This window comes from Mytilus edulis, chromosome 7 (genome assembly GCF_963676685.1).
Source record: "Mytilus edulis chromosome 7, xbMytEdul2.2, whole genome shotgun sequence".
Classification (NCBI taxonomy): Eukaryota; Metazoa; Mollusca; class Bivalvia; order Mytilida; family Mytilidae; genus Mytilus; species Mytilus edulis.
Window position 1 is genome coordinate 39,245,862 of NC_092350.1, and position 20,149 is coordinate 39,266,010.

General features: G+C 31.5%; 3 protein-coding genes across 3 annotated transcripts in view; 2 read left to right on the forward strand and 1 right to left on the reverse strand.

The window, feature by feature from the left end:
* Positions 1 to 1,013, forward strand: part of LOC139483115 (uncharacterized) — a 48,312-nt gene extending 47,299 nt beyond the window's left edge. Inside the window, exon 35 of the mRNA XM_071267148.1 lies at positions 325 to 1,013. Coding sequence (XP_071123249.1) covers positions 325 to 392 — 68 coding nt within the window. The 3' untranslated portion in view covers positions 393 to 1,013. The remainder of the gene's footprint in view (positions 1 to 324) is intronic.
* A 5,306-nt stretch (positions 1,014 to 6,319) lies between these two features.
* LOC139481426 (uncharacterized) lies at positions 6,320 to 16,782 on the reverse strand. Its single transcript, XM_071264750.1, has 4 exons — positions 16,758 to 16,782; positions 11,028 to 11,346; positions 9,669 to 9,842; positions 6,320 to 6,797 (listed from the first exon to the last, which is right to left on the reverse strand). The coding sequence occupies exons 2-4, from the start codon at positions 11,296 to 11,298 to the stop codon at positions 6,559 to 6,561; spliced, it is 684 nt and encodes a 227-aa protein (XP_071120851.1). The 5' UTR covers positions 11,299 to 11,346; positions 16,758 to 16,782; the 3' UTR covers positions 6,320 to 6,558.
* Positions 16,783 to 17,290: 508 nt separating this feature from the next.
* LOC139481427 (protein mono-ADP-ribosyltransferase PARP14-like) overlaps positions 17,291 to 20,149 on the forward strand; it is a 42,593-nt gene continuing 39,734 nt past the window's right edge. The window contains exon 1 of the mRNA XM_071264751.1: positions 17,291 to 17,430. The gene's annotated coding sequence lies outside the window, so the exon portion shown is untranslated. The remainder of the gene's footprint in view (positions 17,431 to 20,149) is intronic.

A 20,149-nucleotide genomic window follows, 5' to 3' on the forward strand; every position in this document is an offset into this window, starting at 1 on the left:
ATTATTACTTTTTCTTAGCTTCACTGCTTTTTCTAAATTGTGTTGATATTGTTTATATATAGCTTTTAATAAACAAAACATCAGTAGTAATTTCATCTGCATACAATACATTATTTTCAGGGTTAACTATTCTCAATTGTGTTTTTTAATGCTTCCGTAATGGTATTTTGTAAAATAGTCCCATAGAACATTTGCAAACATAAACTGGCGTACGTGTGTGGGTTATTTTCACTTGTTAATTGTAGTTTTCTCATGTTACCCATTTTTATACATTCTCTTCCTATGTGCTTTGATCTTTAAATGAGATATCTGTATTTATTTCAGATGGGCCGGCCTCAGTGGATAAACTGTGCGAACTTTGTCTAACAGACCCATCACAGTTTGTGATATAGTTTTACTTTAGAAGATTTGCTAAACCTGAATTTAATTTGTTAAATATACCTGAATGTAACTCGTTAGATTTAATGTAATTCATTTATATTGTCATGATAAGATAATATCTATTATGACGAAACAATGTTGGCAGCACTCCTTTTGCGCCAATTAATAACTGCTGTCAAAATTTATGTCATAAAAATGTAAATATAAACTTAATATTGAGTGAAATTTTATACATGGAATATTTTAAAATTACAAAACGGAATAATTCAAAGTTGATTAATTTTTTTTCAATTTTTACTGAATTCATTTGTTTAGCTGAAGAATTGAAAATGTTTTATGGAACTGATGTTGTTTTCTTTTTTGAACTTACCAGTTTGAAATCTCTGATATTAGAATTGCATTATATTGCAGTTATAAAAACTGGCATTTAAGGGTTAAATACCAATGGTATTTGATCTTTAGTCAAACTGTTATTTTATACATTTGTTTGCCACGACGTGGTCAGTTTATTTCGACTTATGAGTTTGGGTGAACCTATATTATCTGTTGCATCTCTTGTACTTACATTGTACCATTTGCTTAGTATACAATTGTAATGAAATGATATGTATAATTCCTATACATAACTAAAGTAAATAATTGAAATAAAACAAATGTAATTATTCTATAAGCTTTATTTACATGGTAGATGCCTGCTTCTCATAATATCCAAGCTATTTTTTAATCATCTTCCAAAAGCAACCAAATCGCTTCCCATCCAGATAGGTCAACACATGAGTTGAGACAAATAAGTGCAGATTTGTAACATGCTTTCTGACAATAGCACTTCTCTTTTGATGCCAACTGACCACATACTCCGATACATGAGAAGATGTCCAGTCTGCAGCTGTCACATGTGAAGGCATGTAATGTCCCTACTGTGCACAGAACGAGAATACACATAATAAGATAATTCTACAAAAAATCATTAATTTTAATTATTCAAATGTTAAAAGTATAAGTATTAAGCACCATAAGAAAAAATAAACTGTAGTCATAAATAGTATGCACGACTGTCAAACAGTTTTCAAGGCAGTGGCTTGTGTATTAACAACAGTTTTGTATCTGTATATATTCTCTCTGAACAGAATAACCTACAATTTGAAAACAAAAGTAAAATATGGAATCTGCTGAATACATGTATGTGATATTTGCCTTCCAGATTTTTCGATCAACACTGAATGGATAAATATTGGTGCGGTGTAATTTTCTCCTCATAAAGCAACTTCATAACACGAACACACATAGATATCTACAGGTCTACACACTGTAAGTGTCTGTACAATATAGCATACCTTTAAATTAAATCCAAAAAAGTTCAGAATACACACAACAGAATGTTGCCCTCAAAACCAAATTTAATATATTACAAGAGACCAAAACAATAACGTATGATTTGCAACAAACATATGATTAGTACTGCTACCTATCACTTATGTCATAATCAGTGAAATAACAAAAAGGTAAATTTTATCAATGGATTTCCCATTGAAATGTTACATTTATTGTTTACGCAATCCGTGAATCATTTTTGGGTCCTCTTTGCCGTTTGCGTTTGAGATAAATGATATATCGCTGTCTTATAATATCGCTTGATTTGATTTTTGGTGTTTTCATGCCACTTTTAAGCAATGCATTTAGGTTATTTCGTGGCGGAAAGTTTTTATTGGCGGAGGAAGCCAGAGTGCACGGATAAAACCACCGACCTTTGATAGGAAAACAAGCCAATTAAGATTGGAGTCGAGAGCGGGGTTCGAACTCATAACCTCAGTGTTGAATGGCTAGTGATTACAGTAGTAACTACTTAGAGCATTCGGCCACCGAGGCCCCGACAACTTTAGAGAATGGAAGTCTAATCGTAAAGGTTAAGAAAGAGATTAGAGTTGACATGGTATCTTAACCTTGAAAACAAGAAAAAGAGTGTAAATTTGATATTTTTTTCCAGAATTTAAAAGCTTTGTTAATAGAGTACAATCTAGCTTCAAATTATCAATGAAGAAACTTTTTTTCAGTCCCGACAAATATAATCATATTTTATCTCAACGACCGTATAAATAGATTATAACCTTATCAATAGTTATACATGTATAGACTAAAACAAAATGAGAGGATACCGGAATAACTCTTGAATGGGTTTGGTCCATTTCATTAAAGTTCTCCAGATGGAATAATAATTCCAAAAAACAATCTTAATATATATTTACACTTTATGTATGAGGATTAAGCAGAAATTATATTTGTACAGTATCATGCGGAGACATTATTTTTTTTATTTTCATAATGAATCTCCTTCAATGCCTTTTTTTTTTTGTAAAAAAAAAAAAATACAAAGAAATGATAATCAAAAGCACACATGGTTATTTATTGGAAACATTGATTTCTATTTATATTCTAACCGTAAAGAATAAACAATTACTGAAAAAACGTAGTGGCTTTATATTTCGTGTCGTTATCCATCTGTTTTTTATACATTAATCATATATAATATAATTTCATAATCAATTCATTTGACTATTGGTATCATCTTTTTATATAAGCAAAACATCAGTATTTTTATTCTACATTAATGAAAGGATTTACCACGCAGTTAAAATTGGTTTTTAATGGTTTACAATGCATGAATGAAGACAATAAATAGAGATTAACTTTATTTTTCACGACCTATTATTCTGTAAAGCAGGTCATAAAATCAGTGCTTGCATATAAAAAGGGGAACAAATGTTTTTGCATCGTTTAAACTGTACAATTGTAAACTTACCTTCATCTTCAAAAGATTGAATTTGGTTTTTCAGAACAGAACAAAACAAAAACCACGTGTTTATTAGATAAAAGTTGAAATACTTTTAGTAAACCGCATTTCGTAAAGCAATTATGATTTATAACATTGCTTTCGGAAATAAAGCTGTTGCATGAAATATACGATCAAACTTGCCAACGTTTATGAATATAGAATTTGTTTGAAACTAGAAATACACAAATTAATGGATTATCTATTTTCTATAATAGCCTGTAGATAAGGAACACTGTAACATCCGGATATATATAATGAAAACCTCTACATTACAACGGAAATTTTGGATTTACCTTTTGGATAAAAGTCTAGTGATTTTTTTTATTTCTGTTTGGCATTTATGATTGATTTAGATTAAAATTTCCAGCAATTAGAATTAATTTTAAATGATTAGTTTTTCCCATTGTAGACAAAAATGTCCGTTTATATTGCTATATAAAGGGAAATTTGCGTTTTTAAAAGTTAACAATATACGTTTTATCGAAAATAGGAAGTTTGGGACACAGACAAATTTTATAGTATTAAAACGAAAATCAAATCAATAGATCAAAACTACCAACATTTTTTTTTAAATGCCCCAAAATGTGGAAAAAACAGTGGTGGATCCAGGGGAGGGTTCCAGGGGTTAGAAACCCTCTTTATTTTAGACTATCAATTTATTTGAATAGGGATAAAAAGTTGAAACCCCCTTTTTTCCTGTGTTAAATACGGTAAACAAAAACAAAAAAACAATTACATGTGAATATATAATCTTACGGAGTGGCTATTTGTCCGGCTAGCCGGACGAATAGTGCCAGGGGTATTTGTCCGGCCATTGTATTGCGCATGTCATATAATGTGCGTTCGGAAGTGTGTGTAACATTATCTTCAGTAGCACCAAGGGGTTGCGTGTAATCTGATCACTGATTTTCAATTTTAAGATCATGGCTGAAATATTTGTGATTAATTTTGCAGTTTTCGGAATTTGACAATGGAACACGATATAATGAACTTCCAAGAATGATATAATCTTATGAAAGGGACTCTAAAAAAATTGAAATCACAAGGAAAAGGAGAAATAAAAGATAATTATATATAATTGATCGGAGAATTAGTTTTACAAAATTATTCGATTCGCTACAGCTGTGTACAGGTGGAAAAGATGTTCAAAGCAAGTGTAGTTGAAAAAGGCCTTTACAATTGCAGGTCTAACTGAATGAAATTTAGCTTAGTTATAATCCAAGACAAGAAAAGAAAAGAGAAATTTGGGGAAAGGAGCACACTGTGACACCCGATCCCCTCACGTAAAGAAAATAAAAAAATAGTGTTTTTTTACTCTTTTTTGGGGGGCATTATAGAAAAATATCTCACCTTTCACTCAAAATATGGATGACTTTATGTCAAGGGGTCTATAATTCTCTTTGACAGCTACAGACATAATAATTTTGTACCTTTTTCAGCTAGACAAAATCATGGCCTTTACGTTAACTTGAAATGCACGAGTCATACACTACGTAGCCAAGTTTGTTTTACAAGTAAATTCTTCTCTCTTCTTATATAAAAAATATGGGATATATATGATTTTACTCTAATTATTCGTTATCCACATTGGACTATATACTAGTATGAAGAAAACAACAATTTTAATTACCAGTAGCAAGATTAGGCCCTAACACAAAAGATTTCAAACATGTGCTACCCCCTGGTGATGCTGAAGATAATATTACACGCACACACAAATATTATAGTGACATGCACATTGTATTGGCCGAACAAATAGTCCTGGTACTATTCGTCCGGCTAGCCGCACGAATAGCAACTGCCATAATCTTATTTTATAGATTTTTTTTACGAGCCATATAAAGGTAGTCTAAAGAAACTTCCCCGATAGTTTTGAAAGCCCTCAGGAACACAACAATGTCTGTCATACAAATTCCATATTTTGGTTAGAAGGGTAGAAATCTTCTTTTGTGTTGGTGGCGTTTTTTTTTGTTGTCTGGTTACTTACCTTTCACATCTTCTACTATTTTTTGTGTTGCTGTCTATTTTTTTTTAGTGATAACTACTTTTTTCCTTCTTAAGGAGACTCGAGGGTATAAAATTTTCAGAAAAAAATTAAACATTCATTTTTCATTACAATTTTTTTCTATTACCTTTAGTAGTTGTTACTTTATCATATGGTACAAAAATCATTCAAAAAAATCAATACGTGCTGGCCCCAGATGACTTTTAGAATGTAGATACCATTGAAAAAGCTCCAAATTATCTCCCTTTGGTGCAAAAGTGCCTTTTTTTGCATTAAAATTGAAATATCTTTTTTAAATCATCGGTGACCTACATTTATTATTATTACTTTCAAATAAGCTTTTATTTACTTAAACTAAATTTGAGCGATTTCTGTAAAAAAAAATAAAAAAAATTCTCGATATTACCTCTATTTCTCATATTAGTTTAACAGAAAAAAGTACCATTACAAAAATGTATGCTTCTTTCGAAGGCAGATTGTGAGCGTAAATGAAAGGTGATCCCATTTATTTTTCTATTAAGTATAAGATAAAGTTCATTTATAGACAGAAATAGCGAACCCTATATTAAATTAAAAAAAAAATGATTTAGACCCGCGAGCCCCCTTAATTGGGGATATTTTAGTTTGTCTGCAACTGTTTTAATCTTTTGAAGAAACTGTATTTTTTCAGTTTTTTATTTTCATTTTTTCACTGAATTGCTTTGATAGTATTTGTACAGATTGGGTTTCATTTGATGTTATTAATTCATTTGTTCATAAGTTATTTGATCTTCTATGTTTAAATATAGTTGTACTTAGTCTAAGAACTCAGATTTTATGTAATAATTAACCTGAGATTATTAGGATTTTAAGTTTTTTCGTTTAAAAAAAAAGAGAGGAAATTGATTTTATAGATTTTTTTAAAACGAGCCATATATATGTTAACGTTATCAAAACGGGTTTTCTGTCTTTCTTCAGATTTGCCTCACATAGCTAGAAAATGTTGACTGTAGTTTTCTTGTTATGTATAAAATTCAATACAAAATAACCGTAAACTACATTAAAAAAGTAGGTCTGGACTTCGTCCACGATCCATCACATCGTAGTTTATAGCTTTACACGGATGCAGTGCAAATTTTTATTAAAGGAAAGTGATATCAAAATGTACATGGCAATCATATAAGTCATTTAATTTGTACATTAAACAGTAATTCGATGTCCTCCTCCTGGTTGTTGTCAAGTTATAAATTACAATTTATAATTGACATAAACTGTACAGTTTGTCGTAGATATTCATTTTTCAACGTTCTTGTTGATGCCGAGCTGGTTAAAGATATAGGTAACCGGGAATGATCACCGTAGATTATGGCTTCAAAACATGTTTCTCGCAAATAAACCCGTGGGGTTCTGTTTTATTTACATTGTAAAACTTCTGATTGCTTCCTCCCATGACTATTCGTCCACCACCACCATTGGTTGGTTGTCCAGACATCCAATCAAAATAAAGCATTTCCGTGCCATCTATAAAGCCATATTTATTACTCGGCATAGGGTTGCTCATGATGTATGCGAAATCGTTGTCATCGTTATATCCTTGTGAAGCTACAACAAAGGAGATGAACCAGTTAGTAAATACAAAATGAAGATTTTGTTTGGTGTAAAATGATTAAAGATAAATATATTGATAACATTGACGCAATAAGATGATTTTTCATTTGGGGCAAATGATACCTATAGTAATTAAAATGAAGTGGCGCAGAAGTAGCATTGGCGCAAATACGTTGTGGTGCAAAGGAGTTCATTTTTGGCGGACAAAGATATCGCCCTATCATATATTATATATTGCACGGTTTGTATATTTAGATGTTCATGACAAACCTTCAGGGTGCTCGATTTAAGCGTTTGACAGTCTGTTTACATTTTGATTGATTGAATCGTTGGACCCTGAAGGATTCGTTGGACAACATTTTTGTTGTTTTTAATTATTTATTTTTTTCAAATTTTATATGCATGGAAATTACAATTTTTGTTGACAACTGTTGTTGTATGAAATATACAGACACACAAAAACACTATAGCCAACCCTACTTGCATATGAATGAAACACGACAAATTACGCAGAAAAAATTAACAAAATGTAGTAAATTAAGCTATAAGGAGTTACAAGGTCCAAAATGTTTTACTTTTTGAATTGAACTAAAGTAATAATTTTCTATTATGTTAAAGGGGCACAAGCTACGATATATATAAAAAAATAAAGTATGATTTTTTTTTTAGATCAATCATTAATCAAATTGGAATAATGAAATAATAATTTGCTTTTAGCAATCAATTTCCTTTAATTTTGTTGAAATAAGCGATTAAACATAATTTTTGACTGATTCACTTGCAAGTGAAAACGTCATCATCATTCTAACCGGTATTCATGTGAACTTCAAGTTAACCCCTAGCTAGAGATTGACAACGCATGCATTGTACGTGTACTGGTTATTTAAAGGAAAAGAATGTCAACAATGAAAGTGAAACTACGGTAAATCATTTGATTACTAATTCGATGCACATAAAATCATTCTTATATGGTTAAAAACAATGAGAAACATCTAATTTAAATCTTTGAAATAAAATCAAACAGACCTATAAAAATGCAATTGCACGTGTTGGTTTAATCTATTCGTATCTTTATTTTTGTTTACATCGCTTATATGGTCATCTGAGGTCAAATCGATAGTTAATTAGATAGCGTCTGGACTAAAATACACACGAAACGAACCTATATATTATCTACCCCATGCTCTGTAAACTGTTTATTTTAGACTTTTGATAGTTTGGATAAATGTTTTACATTGTTATAAACCAAATATGAGAATTTGAGTCAAATCGGTTACAATGAATTTGACAGCTAGTGCCCCTTTAATTAATATATATGTACGGAAGCGTATAAGCGCCAGACATTTTTTGTTCTTCCTATGTTTGAGTTATAACGCAAACCTTTTCGTAATAACGCAAATATCTTGATTTCAATTATTCATTAAATTTTGTATATATTTCCGTCTGTCATTCATTTCGAATGTGATTTACTAGTAGATAAAAAAAGAAACATACATACAAGGCCAAATCATTATAATAAATATGCATAGGAATAATGGAATACTTGAAGTGCAATTATACATAAATTAAGACTGATTTGTGCATCAGAAAAGTATATAATTTAACAAGAAAATAGATATAGTTTAGTATAATTTATAGTCATATTTAAATTGAAAGATAAAAAATAATGTCATACAATTGTGAAACCTCCAAGTCAAATAGACAAAATGATCTTTCTGCTTTAAAATGAATTATTAATAAGGAAACATTTTTTTTTAAAATCTCAGAATATGACCAAGATTCTTTGATAGAAAGTCATTGAACTTTCATTTCAATATAATGAAGTATTTTTAAGATACTTGGGTAGCAATTTGAATAGAGAGAACGAGATCTTACTTTGAAAGTATATTTATATTCAGTTATAGCTATATTAGCAGGGTTGATTTTTTTTCTTCGGTATAACCTCAATTTACTCAATGTTCTTTGTAATATATATACTAGTAGTAACATGAATATCGTTTTTGGGGGCCTTTATAGTGTTGTTCAGTGTGAGCTAATGCTCCGTGTTGAAGACCGTACTTTGGCCTATGATGGTTTACTTTTACGAATAGTTTCTTAGATGGAGAGTTTTCTTATTGGCACTCATACCACATCTTCTTATATTATTCTGCGCATTATTGGTCAATGAAATGATCTAATTATTCAAGCATTTTTTCTTTGCAATGACTACAAAGGTGATACATTTTAATATATACTGCCTCCTCAATTAATAACTACTGTTTCCTTTGAATCTTAAATAAGTTATAAGATAAAACAAATGTTTGCGTTATTACGCAAAGGTTTGCGTTATAACGCAAAGATAGGAAGAAAAAAATGTGTGGCGCTAATACGCTTCCGTAAATATGTGTTTTTGTTTGTCTTTTTTATAAGAAAAAGTATCTTCAATATTCATTAACTTTCTGTCTTGACTTAATTTGTTTTATCGTTCTATATATGAAAGTTAAGAACTATTAATAATGCTACAAATGCATTCTTTAAACGTTTATAACAGTAAACAAGCAACACGCAATTGCATAATTCTAATGCTAATGTAGATCTCTAAATGAGGGTCGGGATATAGGTTCTTTGGTTTTTTTTACTCTAGAAATCTTAAGGTAATATTTTCCAGTTTTTATTTTTTGACCAATTATATATTTCTCTATGCCTTTTTTTTTTTATCCTTTTATAGTTGATGGTTTCCCTGGGTTTTACGGTCTGTAACCCGGATATTTTCTCTCAATCGATTTATGACTTTTAAACAGCGGTAAACTACTGTTGCCTTTGTTTATTCCAATTATTCTCTACGACCACCCACACCTATATGAAGTATACATTTAAAAATAATACCTAGATAACTTTGTAGAATGTTGAGCTTTTTTAGGGTGTCAACTCTTACTGTCGTTGCTCTCTCTAAAACACAGTTATACTGTACTTCGAGATATGGTATCTTAGTTGTATTTAACTTCACACAAAAGTTTTCTGTTGGGTAATACATGTAGCCTTGATCGGCTGGACAGTCCTCTAAAAAATATAATACATGGAACATCAGAGTTAAATTACAAAGTGCAGTGAAACCTGTCTATTTACAGGAACCTGCATAAAGGAACGCAGATCCAACAAAAACTTTTATATTATTATGATAGTTAAAGTTAATAGTTCAATATTTATACATTTAGCAACCTTGTTAAACCTATTCAGATTCGAACAGGTTTCACGGTGTCATATTATAGTAGTATCTATTTGATATTTGTCTAAATTTATCCACTATTGAAAACTGCAAATAAAAGGTGTAAGGGCATGACCACACATGATGCTATTCTCGCAAATTTTCCCGTCTGATACCATACATGTATCAGATAAATGCTATTTCATACAATAGTTCTACTCTGACTTCGATATACATATTAACTTCAATACCAATAGTTATTCTTCAATGACCATAGACCAGTCAGTAGTATTTGATCATATTATTGATGACAATTACTTTAACTCACGGGGAGGGGGGGGGTTCAGTAGATTGGACTATGTCAATGGGTATCACATTGTATGACCACCTCAAGGGATTTCTTTATAAGTGACCACTTCAATGCTTTTATATCAAGGGCTTACACTAAATGGGAAGATTTATAAGACGATCAACTGAATGTATTTTGCTTCAGAATTTCTTTAACAAAAGTACATTCTGCTTTGTATTTTCTTTTTAAACCATAAACGGATTAAAAGTATTTGGTAAAATACAATTATACTCATTCTACAACCATGTCATTTTACATTGTTTTCAATGGAAGTGTTGCAATACTTTTTTCCAGGTGTATACAATGTATTAACATTGAACCTTTATTGAAATATATCATATATTATCTTCATAATCCGTAGTGATCTACTCATTCAAAAATAAAAAATAAAATATCACAGAACATCGGCAATTAAACTGATCTAACAATACATTAAGCGAATGCGTTCATATGTTCAGTGTGAGCCAAGGCTCCGTGTTGAAGGCCGTACATTGACCTATAATAGTTAACTTTTATAAATTGTTATTTGGATGGAGAGTTGTCTCATTGGCACTCACACCACATCTCTCTATATCTATAGATAATAAGAATGTGGCAAGTTACAAATGTAAGAACATTTTATCTATTTTTTGTTTTAAATCAATCAATCAAGCGTGTAAAACCGATATAAAATAACTAAAATAAATCTTACCTCGAAAAGTCAAGTAGTATTTTGAACCAGTATCTTCAACAGTGAGTGTTGGAAGATAAAAACGAAAATAATTCAAGGTACATTCCAGTTTATCTGCGTTGAAGAAAAATGCAACACAAAAGTACCTCAAGCAAGAGATTGAACAATCTGATAAAGATTCTGATCCAAAGACTGGTATTACGTCAGGGAATGTTCTGTTTGCTAGATTAGATAACTCTCTCACGTGTAAGTAACGAAAATTATCCTCGTACTTTCCGCTCGCTGGAAACATATCTCTAGCATCCGGAGGATTTTCCGAACAGTTGATATTCACAAAAAACTGGAAAATATTTACCAAAATAATATATAATGCTGCAGTATACATCGTTTTCAATTCAACGTTGGTCAAATAATGGACACGATAGAAAACTTTTCCTTCATTTATATTTGTTTTATTACGTTTGATTTCCACTTTCATTCTGATTCTGATTAAATAATTGGTTAATATCAAACCATTATTGTCATGGTACTGATAATCCAAATTAAATGTAACCCAATTCACGCAACTGAGAAAAATAATTACTTTAGTTCAAACCGTCAACTAGGTCCTAAGTGGATGTAGCATTATCTAATTATGCTGTTATAAATGATTATTAAATACCGGAAATGTCTCCGCGTAATGATTTAGTCCTTACATTAGTATTGATTGGATTCAAAAAAGGAGATCCGGTTTCTTTTCATCTACCTTGTTTTCAAATTGAAAGGGTACATTCGATTCCTAATATCGTACGTCCGTTTTATAATGTCAAAATGTTGATAAAATGACATTTGTTTCCAACGACTTCTAATTACGTATGAAGTAAACTGTAAAGATTGCATGGAAACTGAAACCCTGATTTGTCCATATTGATACCAATTACATTGCGTATGAATGTAAAGACGCCATTTATTTCCTGAAACATAATATTTACAAGTTAAACATTACCGTTACCGGATTGTTATATTCTCAATTGACTAGAATGATTTCTAGAAACCAGTTTTGACGGATTTATCAGGAACATTTGAATTTAATTTTAGAAGATTGAAATAAATATCTTTCAGGACTAGAAACAAATTAATAAGGACAACCCGTGAGAAAACTATTTGTTTTGTATATTTCCTTTCTCTTTCCTTGTAGCGTAAGCCACCTTTACTTTTATCGTGAAAGCAAGAGAGGCTTGTGTTTATAGCAGTTTGATTTGTATTTTCAATACTTTTACTAATCCCGTTGCAGAGTTATCAAAGAAGACAATATTTGAGAGCGTTAAAGTAAAATACAATAACACAGTTTATTTTATCAAAGCAAAATGAAACAACGAAATTTAACAACAAATTTAAATAATAAGGTAGAGAAGAGTTATGAAAAATAGATTACTTGATAAAAGATGTAATTCCGGCACTTCTTATTATGAAAAAGGACAGATTTTGATTGGCTAACAGCTTGTGTAAATTTCAAGTGTGTATCGGTGAATGTTGTTCATATCTAACCATCGCAGGAGCAATGCAATTCGATAAACCCTGGTATTTGCGTAAATGCATTCACCATGTTCACGGAGACGCTTGGTCATTTGTGTGCATTTTCTAATGTGGTCGATTTTGCTAAGGGCTTGTTAGCGACTGAATAATGGAATTTGGTTTCGAATGTTGAACAATTATTTGGTTTAATTCAACAGATATATATCATTCCATGGGGTTTTTAGCGAAAAATACATGTACAGTTTCTTACATTAAAAGTTAATTGTTCATTATTAAACTTTTTACAATAACGTTTGTTTACAAAGTTGCTGAGAAAATACAAAAGTTAGAAAAAAAGGAGTATTTTCTTGATGAAAAACCTGCAATGTACGGAACAAATTAATAATTTTTTCATGAATCCTAACGCGCTGTACTAGCTAGAATTATGTTTATGGCTTGGAATCGCATGGAGGAACTCGATAGAGATATTAAAAGCCGTCAAAATTCAAATATCGATGCATCTTCAAGTACAATCAAACCTTTATCCAAAAAGCACTAAAGGGAGAAGGCTTAAGTAAGAGTACATTTTGTAATCTTAAAGACATGTTAATAAGTGAATACCAATTAACCAATTAACTGTCAGGATAAGGAAGTAGTTGATAAATTTAAATGGAATTAAATATGTTCATATAATCCCTTCATTGTGACACTATCTTCCAAAGTAGCTGTGAACTGGGGGATAAATGTAACAAAGTATGTTAAGAAGGAATGGTATTGTCACTATGTCATGTTTAATGATTTATGGCTTGAAATCGCCCGGTGAATTTAAAAGAGTTGGAACTATCAGAATGCGGAAGATGGCGGTCTTTAATTTATAACATGTATACGATGATTTAAAGTATTATATAGGCCAACCAAAATACACAATTAATATTATATATTTTTATCACCAACTTAATTCTGCATTGAAAAGAAATTCGCTTCAAGCACAAGTGCAAAGCTTCACTGAAAGGCCACCGATATATACGTTACGGTACGAACAACAAAGTAAAATAACAAAAATACCAAAATCCCAAAAACAGAAAGTCCATTAAAGAATGTCAAAACCTATTTAGCTAAAACACATCTAACTATTGGAAAACAAATGTCATACAAATTAGAATTCAGTAGGATCCAGGACCCTCCTAGCAGGAATTTGAATTCAAATATCTACAAGTATGATGATAAGAAGATGTGGTATGATGAGACAGACGTTAAGCACGATATTGCGTCTCAAACGGCCCAATTTCATTTTCACTTTCAAGTTCTATACATATAAAATATTAAGTCTTACGCTTCCAGAATTTAAAAATTTGAAACAGAGGATTTTTTATCCTTTCGTGATACAAAACTTTTTCACAACTTAAGAATCTCATCTAAACAAACAACCCTAGTCATCGGATTTTGTTCATACTTTGTGATCTTGTTGAGAGTATCCTATAAAGAAAATTCTATCTGAGGAAATATATACAGATGATCCACAATAAATAGCGTACCCCGAATCGACAACGTTAAAAACGTATGAAAATCGTCCAGTGGACAAACTTGCAAGACATTTGATTTCTTTGAAAACGAAGTCGTTTTGACTACGCAAATTATTAAAAAGTATGTAGCTGTTTTCTAAAGTTAAAGTACAATTACGGAAAAGCACTATGAAGCATGCAACTAATCTAAATTTTCAATAAATAACGTCGCAAATGACAATTTATTTGTAAAAAGCGGCGAAATCCGACATTGGACATCTTGCAAGACATTTGCCAGAATCCGTTGCTTTTTTATATGTAATGTGAGTGCTGCAAAAATTCGATTTTGATATGGTCTATGTATGTACTTTTGTGAGCATAATTTACACAAACGAAATATCATATAATCTTATGTTTTAAAACCTATAAATTTTGATAACTTAACATTTTCCCAAATATGACCATAATGAACAATATTTGTTTTTGCCAAAAAATAGCGTTGGTCGTTACAGGAATGCATATTCAGTAAAAGTGTAATACTTATAATATTAAGCATATCATTCATTCAAATTTTCACGGATATAACACTGTTTTCAAGAACACAAACACCCCTGCTCAAGTTATTATGCGTATAGTATGTTACGTCTGACACGCATATTTTTGACGTTTTGTCAATATGTTGTCCTTATTTTAAACTATAGTAAAATATGAAAAAACAATTTGTACTTTTTTTCGGAAAAGTATTTACCTGTTTAGTCTATGGATATAAGTTTTATATATCTTAACTGTTATAATTTTATAGAAAAGCTGTTCATTAGTGTGAACTTGTTAAATACACGGTATTGACGCAATAACGTGCGTAACGCCAAAACCCTCCGCAAGAGAAAAAATGACGTAGAAGTTACTTACCACAAGTCACCGTACGGCCTTCCATGCTGAACAAAAAATAAACAAAGTAACCGTTTAAAGGCCCCGAAATGACCAAAGTAAAATAACTCAAACGAAAATAAATGTTAATAATAATAGCAATATATGATATACTGCAACAAATGACAACCAATAGTTATCGGACTTTGGACAGGCACATATTAAAACAGTGGTGGGTTTAAACTTGTTTGCAGGGGTTAAATCCACTCCTTATACACTTTTAGTTTGAAATATTTTGCTATGAATTATTCCCGAAGAAGGTCAATTCAGAAAAGGCCTTCGAAGATATAATTTTTATAGTGTTATTGATGTTTGTTTAAAGCATAAGGTCGATACCCCTGATTGTGGACTATTAGTGCCTGATGGTATCATCAGCTTGTAGTAGTCAGTGCCTATGTTAAGCCTCGGTCACAACTTACCGGATAGCTCGAACAGACGCCTAACGGATAACTTTTTTTCAATCCGTTCATGTCTGTTAGACGTCCGTTCTTATCCGTTAGACGTCCGTCCATATCCGTTGCATGTCCGTTAAGCGTACGTTATATCCGTCGACGTCCGTTCTGTCCGGTGGAAAATTTTGAGCATGTTCAAAACTTTTAACGGACGTGCAACGGATAAAATGTCCGTTGAACGTCCGTTAGGCGTCCGTTTTGTACGGTACTCGTCCGTTTCGTTTCCGTTTTGTATCCGTTACGTGTCCGTTATACATCCGTTGGAGGTCTGGAAGATAAATTCACCAACGGACTTCTACCGGACGTTTAACGAATAAAACGGATGTTGAACGGATGAGAAACGGACTTCTACCGGACGTATAACGGATAAATCGGATGATGAACGGATCTGAAACGGATGAATGCCAATTGAAAATTTCGCGTCAGAAATGCCAATTATTGGTATGTCAGATTTCTTAAGGTTCATGAATTCTTATCATTCATAATCGATCTTAGAGTATAGGCACGTCTTCACAATCAAGCAGTTCTTATTCAGGCCAGACACTGCCCTTTGGCGGAATTTTGAAGAACAAACCAAAACCAGTTACATAGAAACATTTTGAATATTTATGCGATTTACATGTATTATTATTGTCGCTTTTGATTTTTCCGTATATCTTGTTCATCCGTTTTATCCGGTACGCTTCCGTCAGGTGTCCGTTTTAGGCGGTACTCGTCCGTTGGATGTACGTTAGACATCCGTTCTGTCCGGTACGTGTCCGTTTCTCGTACGTTGCATATCCGGTTCTAGCACAACACTTATAAGTAACGGTTCGGATGTACTCACGTCTCATTGGTGATTACTCTATTTCTCCAAAAGACAGTCCGATTTTTTTCTCCCATCGCCGAACTGCAGCCGGTGTGTTCAAAATTGACCACATTTTTATGTACGTTGTTGCCCGCTTAAACTGTTTTACTTAAGTATCCAGCGGGATACTTTAAAACAATAACAATTCTTATTTATTTAACAATAAAGCAGAATTTATAAACTTTCCCGTTATACATCACCTTTAAAATGGCGCAAAAATGTAGTTTTTGATTTATTGACTTAAATGAAATATAACATTGTGGCGCAAATAACAGGAATAAGAGATTGACATCTGGAAGTGGAATATTCGTGTAGAATGTAACTTAGTAGTAAACATGGTAAACATCCATAAAAACAAGACTTAGTGTTTTGTTGTCACGAAGAGGATTTAATGCTTCAATATTCCTTAAGTAATCACTTGTCTCTTTGTTTTTAGATGGTAAATCTTTAACATGTTGAAAAAGGTGGAAATTAACAAATTCATAATTCTTTTTATAGAATATTTAAAAATAGAATAGTATTTTATTACCTGATCAATTCTATAACTTCTTTGGTTGAATGTCATGTCGTCGCTGGGCTTCTAAAATGTTGTATATTACAAATTTTTCAAGAATTTTTTTTCTCACAAACAGGCTTTGAAAATTTTGGCAAAATGCATGCTTCCAAAATGTCGTATGTGAACTTGAACATTTTTGTAAATACCAGTGAAATAAAAACGTTGACATTTCTGGATCATCCAAGAACTTAAATTATTTTCACAAAAATAAAGAAATGTACAATTATTTTTTTCCCAAAGCCATTCTACAACGATTTTCAAGTTTTCATACAACATTTTGGAAGCAAACTTTACAAACAACTGACATTGGCAATTTTGTAATATGTCTTATTTCACACATTTTTATTGGTCTAACTGTATGCTATTTTGTGATACTAAAGATTTCCTCCCGCCCAGACCATTGGTGTCAAAAAGTATTTTTAGCCAAAAAAGTCATATACGACATTTTAGAAGCCCAGCGACGATGTGATGTTTGCTAAAGTTGTAAATGACGTGATATATACATTGTAGGTCATTTCATTTATTCAATAAAAATCAATACCCTTTTTCTGAAAGTAGGAATTTTGTAAAGGAAACACGTGATTGATTAAAGTGTACATGTTATAAGAGTACTATGTCAGTATGTATTTGTAGAAGAAAATATTAAGTAAGTGTGTGTTTTCAAGATACATTCGCTAATTTTACATTCAAATTATAACTCGGAATTTGTTTGTTTTGGTTTAAGATGCACAGAATGAAGCACAATTTTCATGTATAACTAAAGTCATAAACGTATTTAGCTCAAAACGAAAGTAAATACATGAATATAAAATAAAAGAAGTGGCTTCTTTTCAAGTTCATTTAGATTAATTTTGTTTGGACATATTTCACATATATTTGGAACTATATTCCGATTCATTGTTTTACAACAAAAACAAAGGGTAAACATATTTACTTGAAAAGATTTCTCTCTGTTTCAATCTGTTTATATTGATAGCCATGACACTCGTGTTTATGTCGATCTAAATTGAGCGATCAAAACGGAAATGAAAATGAATACGTGGTCTTTCTTTTTGTTAGTTATGCCCCATTTATGGAGATTATGTTTTTTGGTCTATGCGTCCGTTAGTTCGTCCGTCCGTTCGTCCCTCCGTTCGTCCCGCTTAAGGTTAACGATTGTGGTCGAGGTAGGTTTTGATGAAGTTGAAGTCCAATCAACTTGAACCTTAGTACACATGTTCCCTATGATAGGATCTTTCTAATTTTAATGCCAAATTAGAGACCTAACCCCATTTTCACAGTCCACTGAACATAGAAAATGATAGTACGGATAGGGCATCCATGTAATAAGTACACATTCTTGTTACTTATACATCTATGAAAAATAACAACCAGGGCATTTATATATTTATCACATCTTGAATTTGGAAAGTCAACTAAGGCTTAATTAAGCTTTGAAAAGCTATTGTTAGAGCCTAGATGATGGCTGGAGAATATAATTTGCAATCAAACACTCATAAGTTTACACACTTTACAGTAGAACAACATGCCCATTGTGTCATACAGAACATGAAGACATAGTGAATATGGTAACATCATATCCATTGCTTGGTTAATAAGAGATAGTATAGATTTAAAAAATGAAATCTTGAACAGATGGAATGCCTTCAGTGGCAACAAGATGGAAATAATCCGTTTCGTACTAGGTTTTAGATTAAAACTAGTAGGAAAGATAGAAAAAAGCTAAAACTAACAACATATGTGAAGAGAATTGAAGTATTGCAATTAACATCAAATAATAAGAGAAAGTGAAAATAAACATACTGACTGTTAAAAAAAGTAAAATAACAAAAATACCGAACTCGAAGGAAAAATTAAACTAGCGTGTAATTATTTTTTTATAGGCAAATATACTTATTCGTGGAAAAGCGATAAAGTAAGAAGGATTGTGAATCGTGAATGAAGAAGGAAGACACGTTCTTTATATATATCACAAATCATCCGTTTCCAAACACGCTGTTATTTAAATACTTTAATAGTTCTGTCTTTTTTTTTAAATGATGCCAATATACTTTGTTTTAAATTTGTTAAATACTATTTTGATTTGATAAATACACTTTTTTTATTAAAGAAAATCTAGGATAAGGAGCTGTTAAATACGATGTTTGAGTTACCTTGGCATTGTTTGTTTGGTTGTATGGTCATTGAATTACCGTAATTTATTATAACCTATTACACTGTGTGTATTTGTCAGCACACTCATTTGGGAGGAAGGCCCGAAATTTTTCACGAGAGGTCGCTAACCAGCAGTTCCGAAATTATTTCTGATCCCATCTTCACAAATGCAGTACTATTGACAGATGATTCTGTTTTCAATTTTTGGGTGTTTTTAGTACAGAAATTTAGTAATACAGACTGAAAGATAAAAGACATTTTCATTATGTAAGGGATAAGAAAATTTCCGTTTTGAATTTTCCTCGGAGTTCAGTATTTATGTCATTTTATTTTTCACATCCTAAATTTTACTGTTGTATTGTACTTAAAGTGCGTAAATCCCTATTTGATCTGTGTAAACTCATCGAACATTTAAACAAACTTACTAGTAAAGGTTATCTTACCAATGTTGTAATTAAATCTTTTAATATAGTTTACATTGGCACAAATATCGATTTTGTCATCAGAAAATTAAAACATAACTGTATTCTTTTTAAATGTGATGTATAAAGACACACCTACGTTCATTTTTATCTATAAAGAGGTTTACTCCAAACTATCCTACTGCCTGTCGATACATTTTTTTTTGGGCATTTCACAAGTCATGTCTTGACGTTAAAATACTAAATCCCTGGGATGTGTTTTAGTTGATTTAAGATGCATGATGTTTTTATTGTTAAATGTTTTTGGCTTTGAACTACTAAGTAGCTGTCAGTAACTGCGAGTATTCTCAAATTGTACTTTCTTGTTTATTTGACCTGTTGATTTGTTATGCTTTTTTTGTTATTTAATACCAGCTATGATAAGTTTTGGTATTACTATATACTTTCACTTTTCGCACTATGAACCTCAAAATTATTTATTTTGTAAAAATATTTCCTTTCTCCATTTCAACTGTACATGTATACCTAACAACACAATTATTTTCATTTATCTGGTTATAACATTATTGCAAGTCGCGAATTTTTGTCAAGCTTATTGCTGGTTTTTTTCTGAAATTGTTTAACATTTCACAGCGGTTTCCGGACAATAGCTTTAGTGTAAGTAATCAGAAATCTATGAAATTTATACTTATGGTTTATAACCACAAGAGGAAGGTTGGGATCGAGTTTGGGGTTGTGGTCCTCACAGATAAGGAATTAGGGGCCAACATAGCCCAAAAAGCATTTTTC

Excerpts from the sequence above, each read along its gene's own strand:
- LOC139481426 (XM_071264750.1), bottom strand. The coding sequence starts at position 11,298 with ATGTTTCCAGCGAGCGGAAAGTACGAGGATAATTTTCGTTACTTACAC. Across the intron at positions 9,843-11,027 it reads ATACTACTTGACTTTTCGAG|AGGACTGTCCAGCCGATCAA; the intron begins GTAAGATTTATT and ends TATATTTTTTAG. Across the intron at positions 6,798-9,668 it reads CATTCTACAAAGTTATCTAG|CTTCACAAGGATATAACGAT; the intron begins GTATTATTTTTA and ends CCTTTGTTGTAG.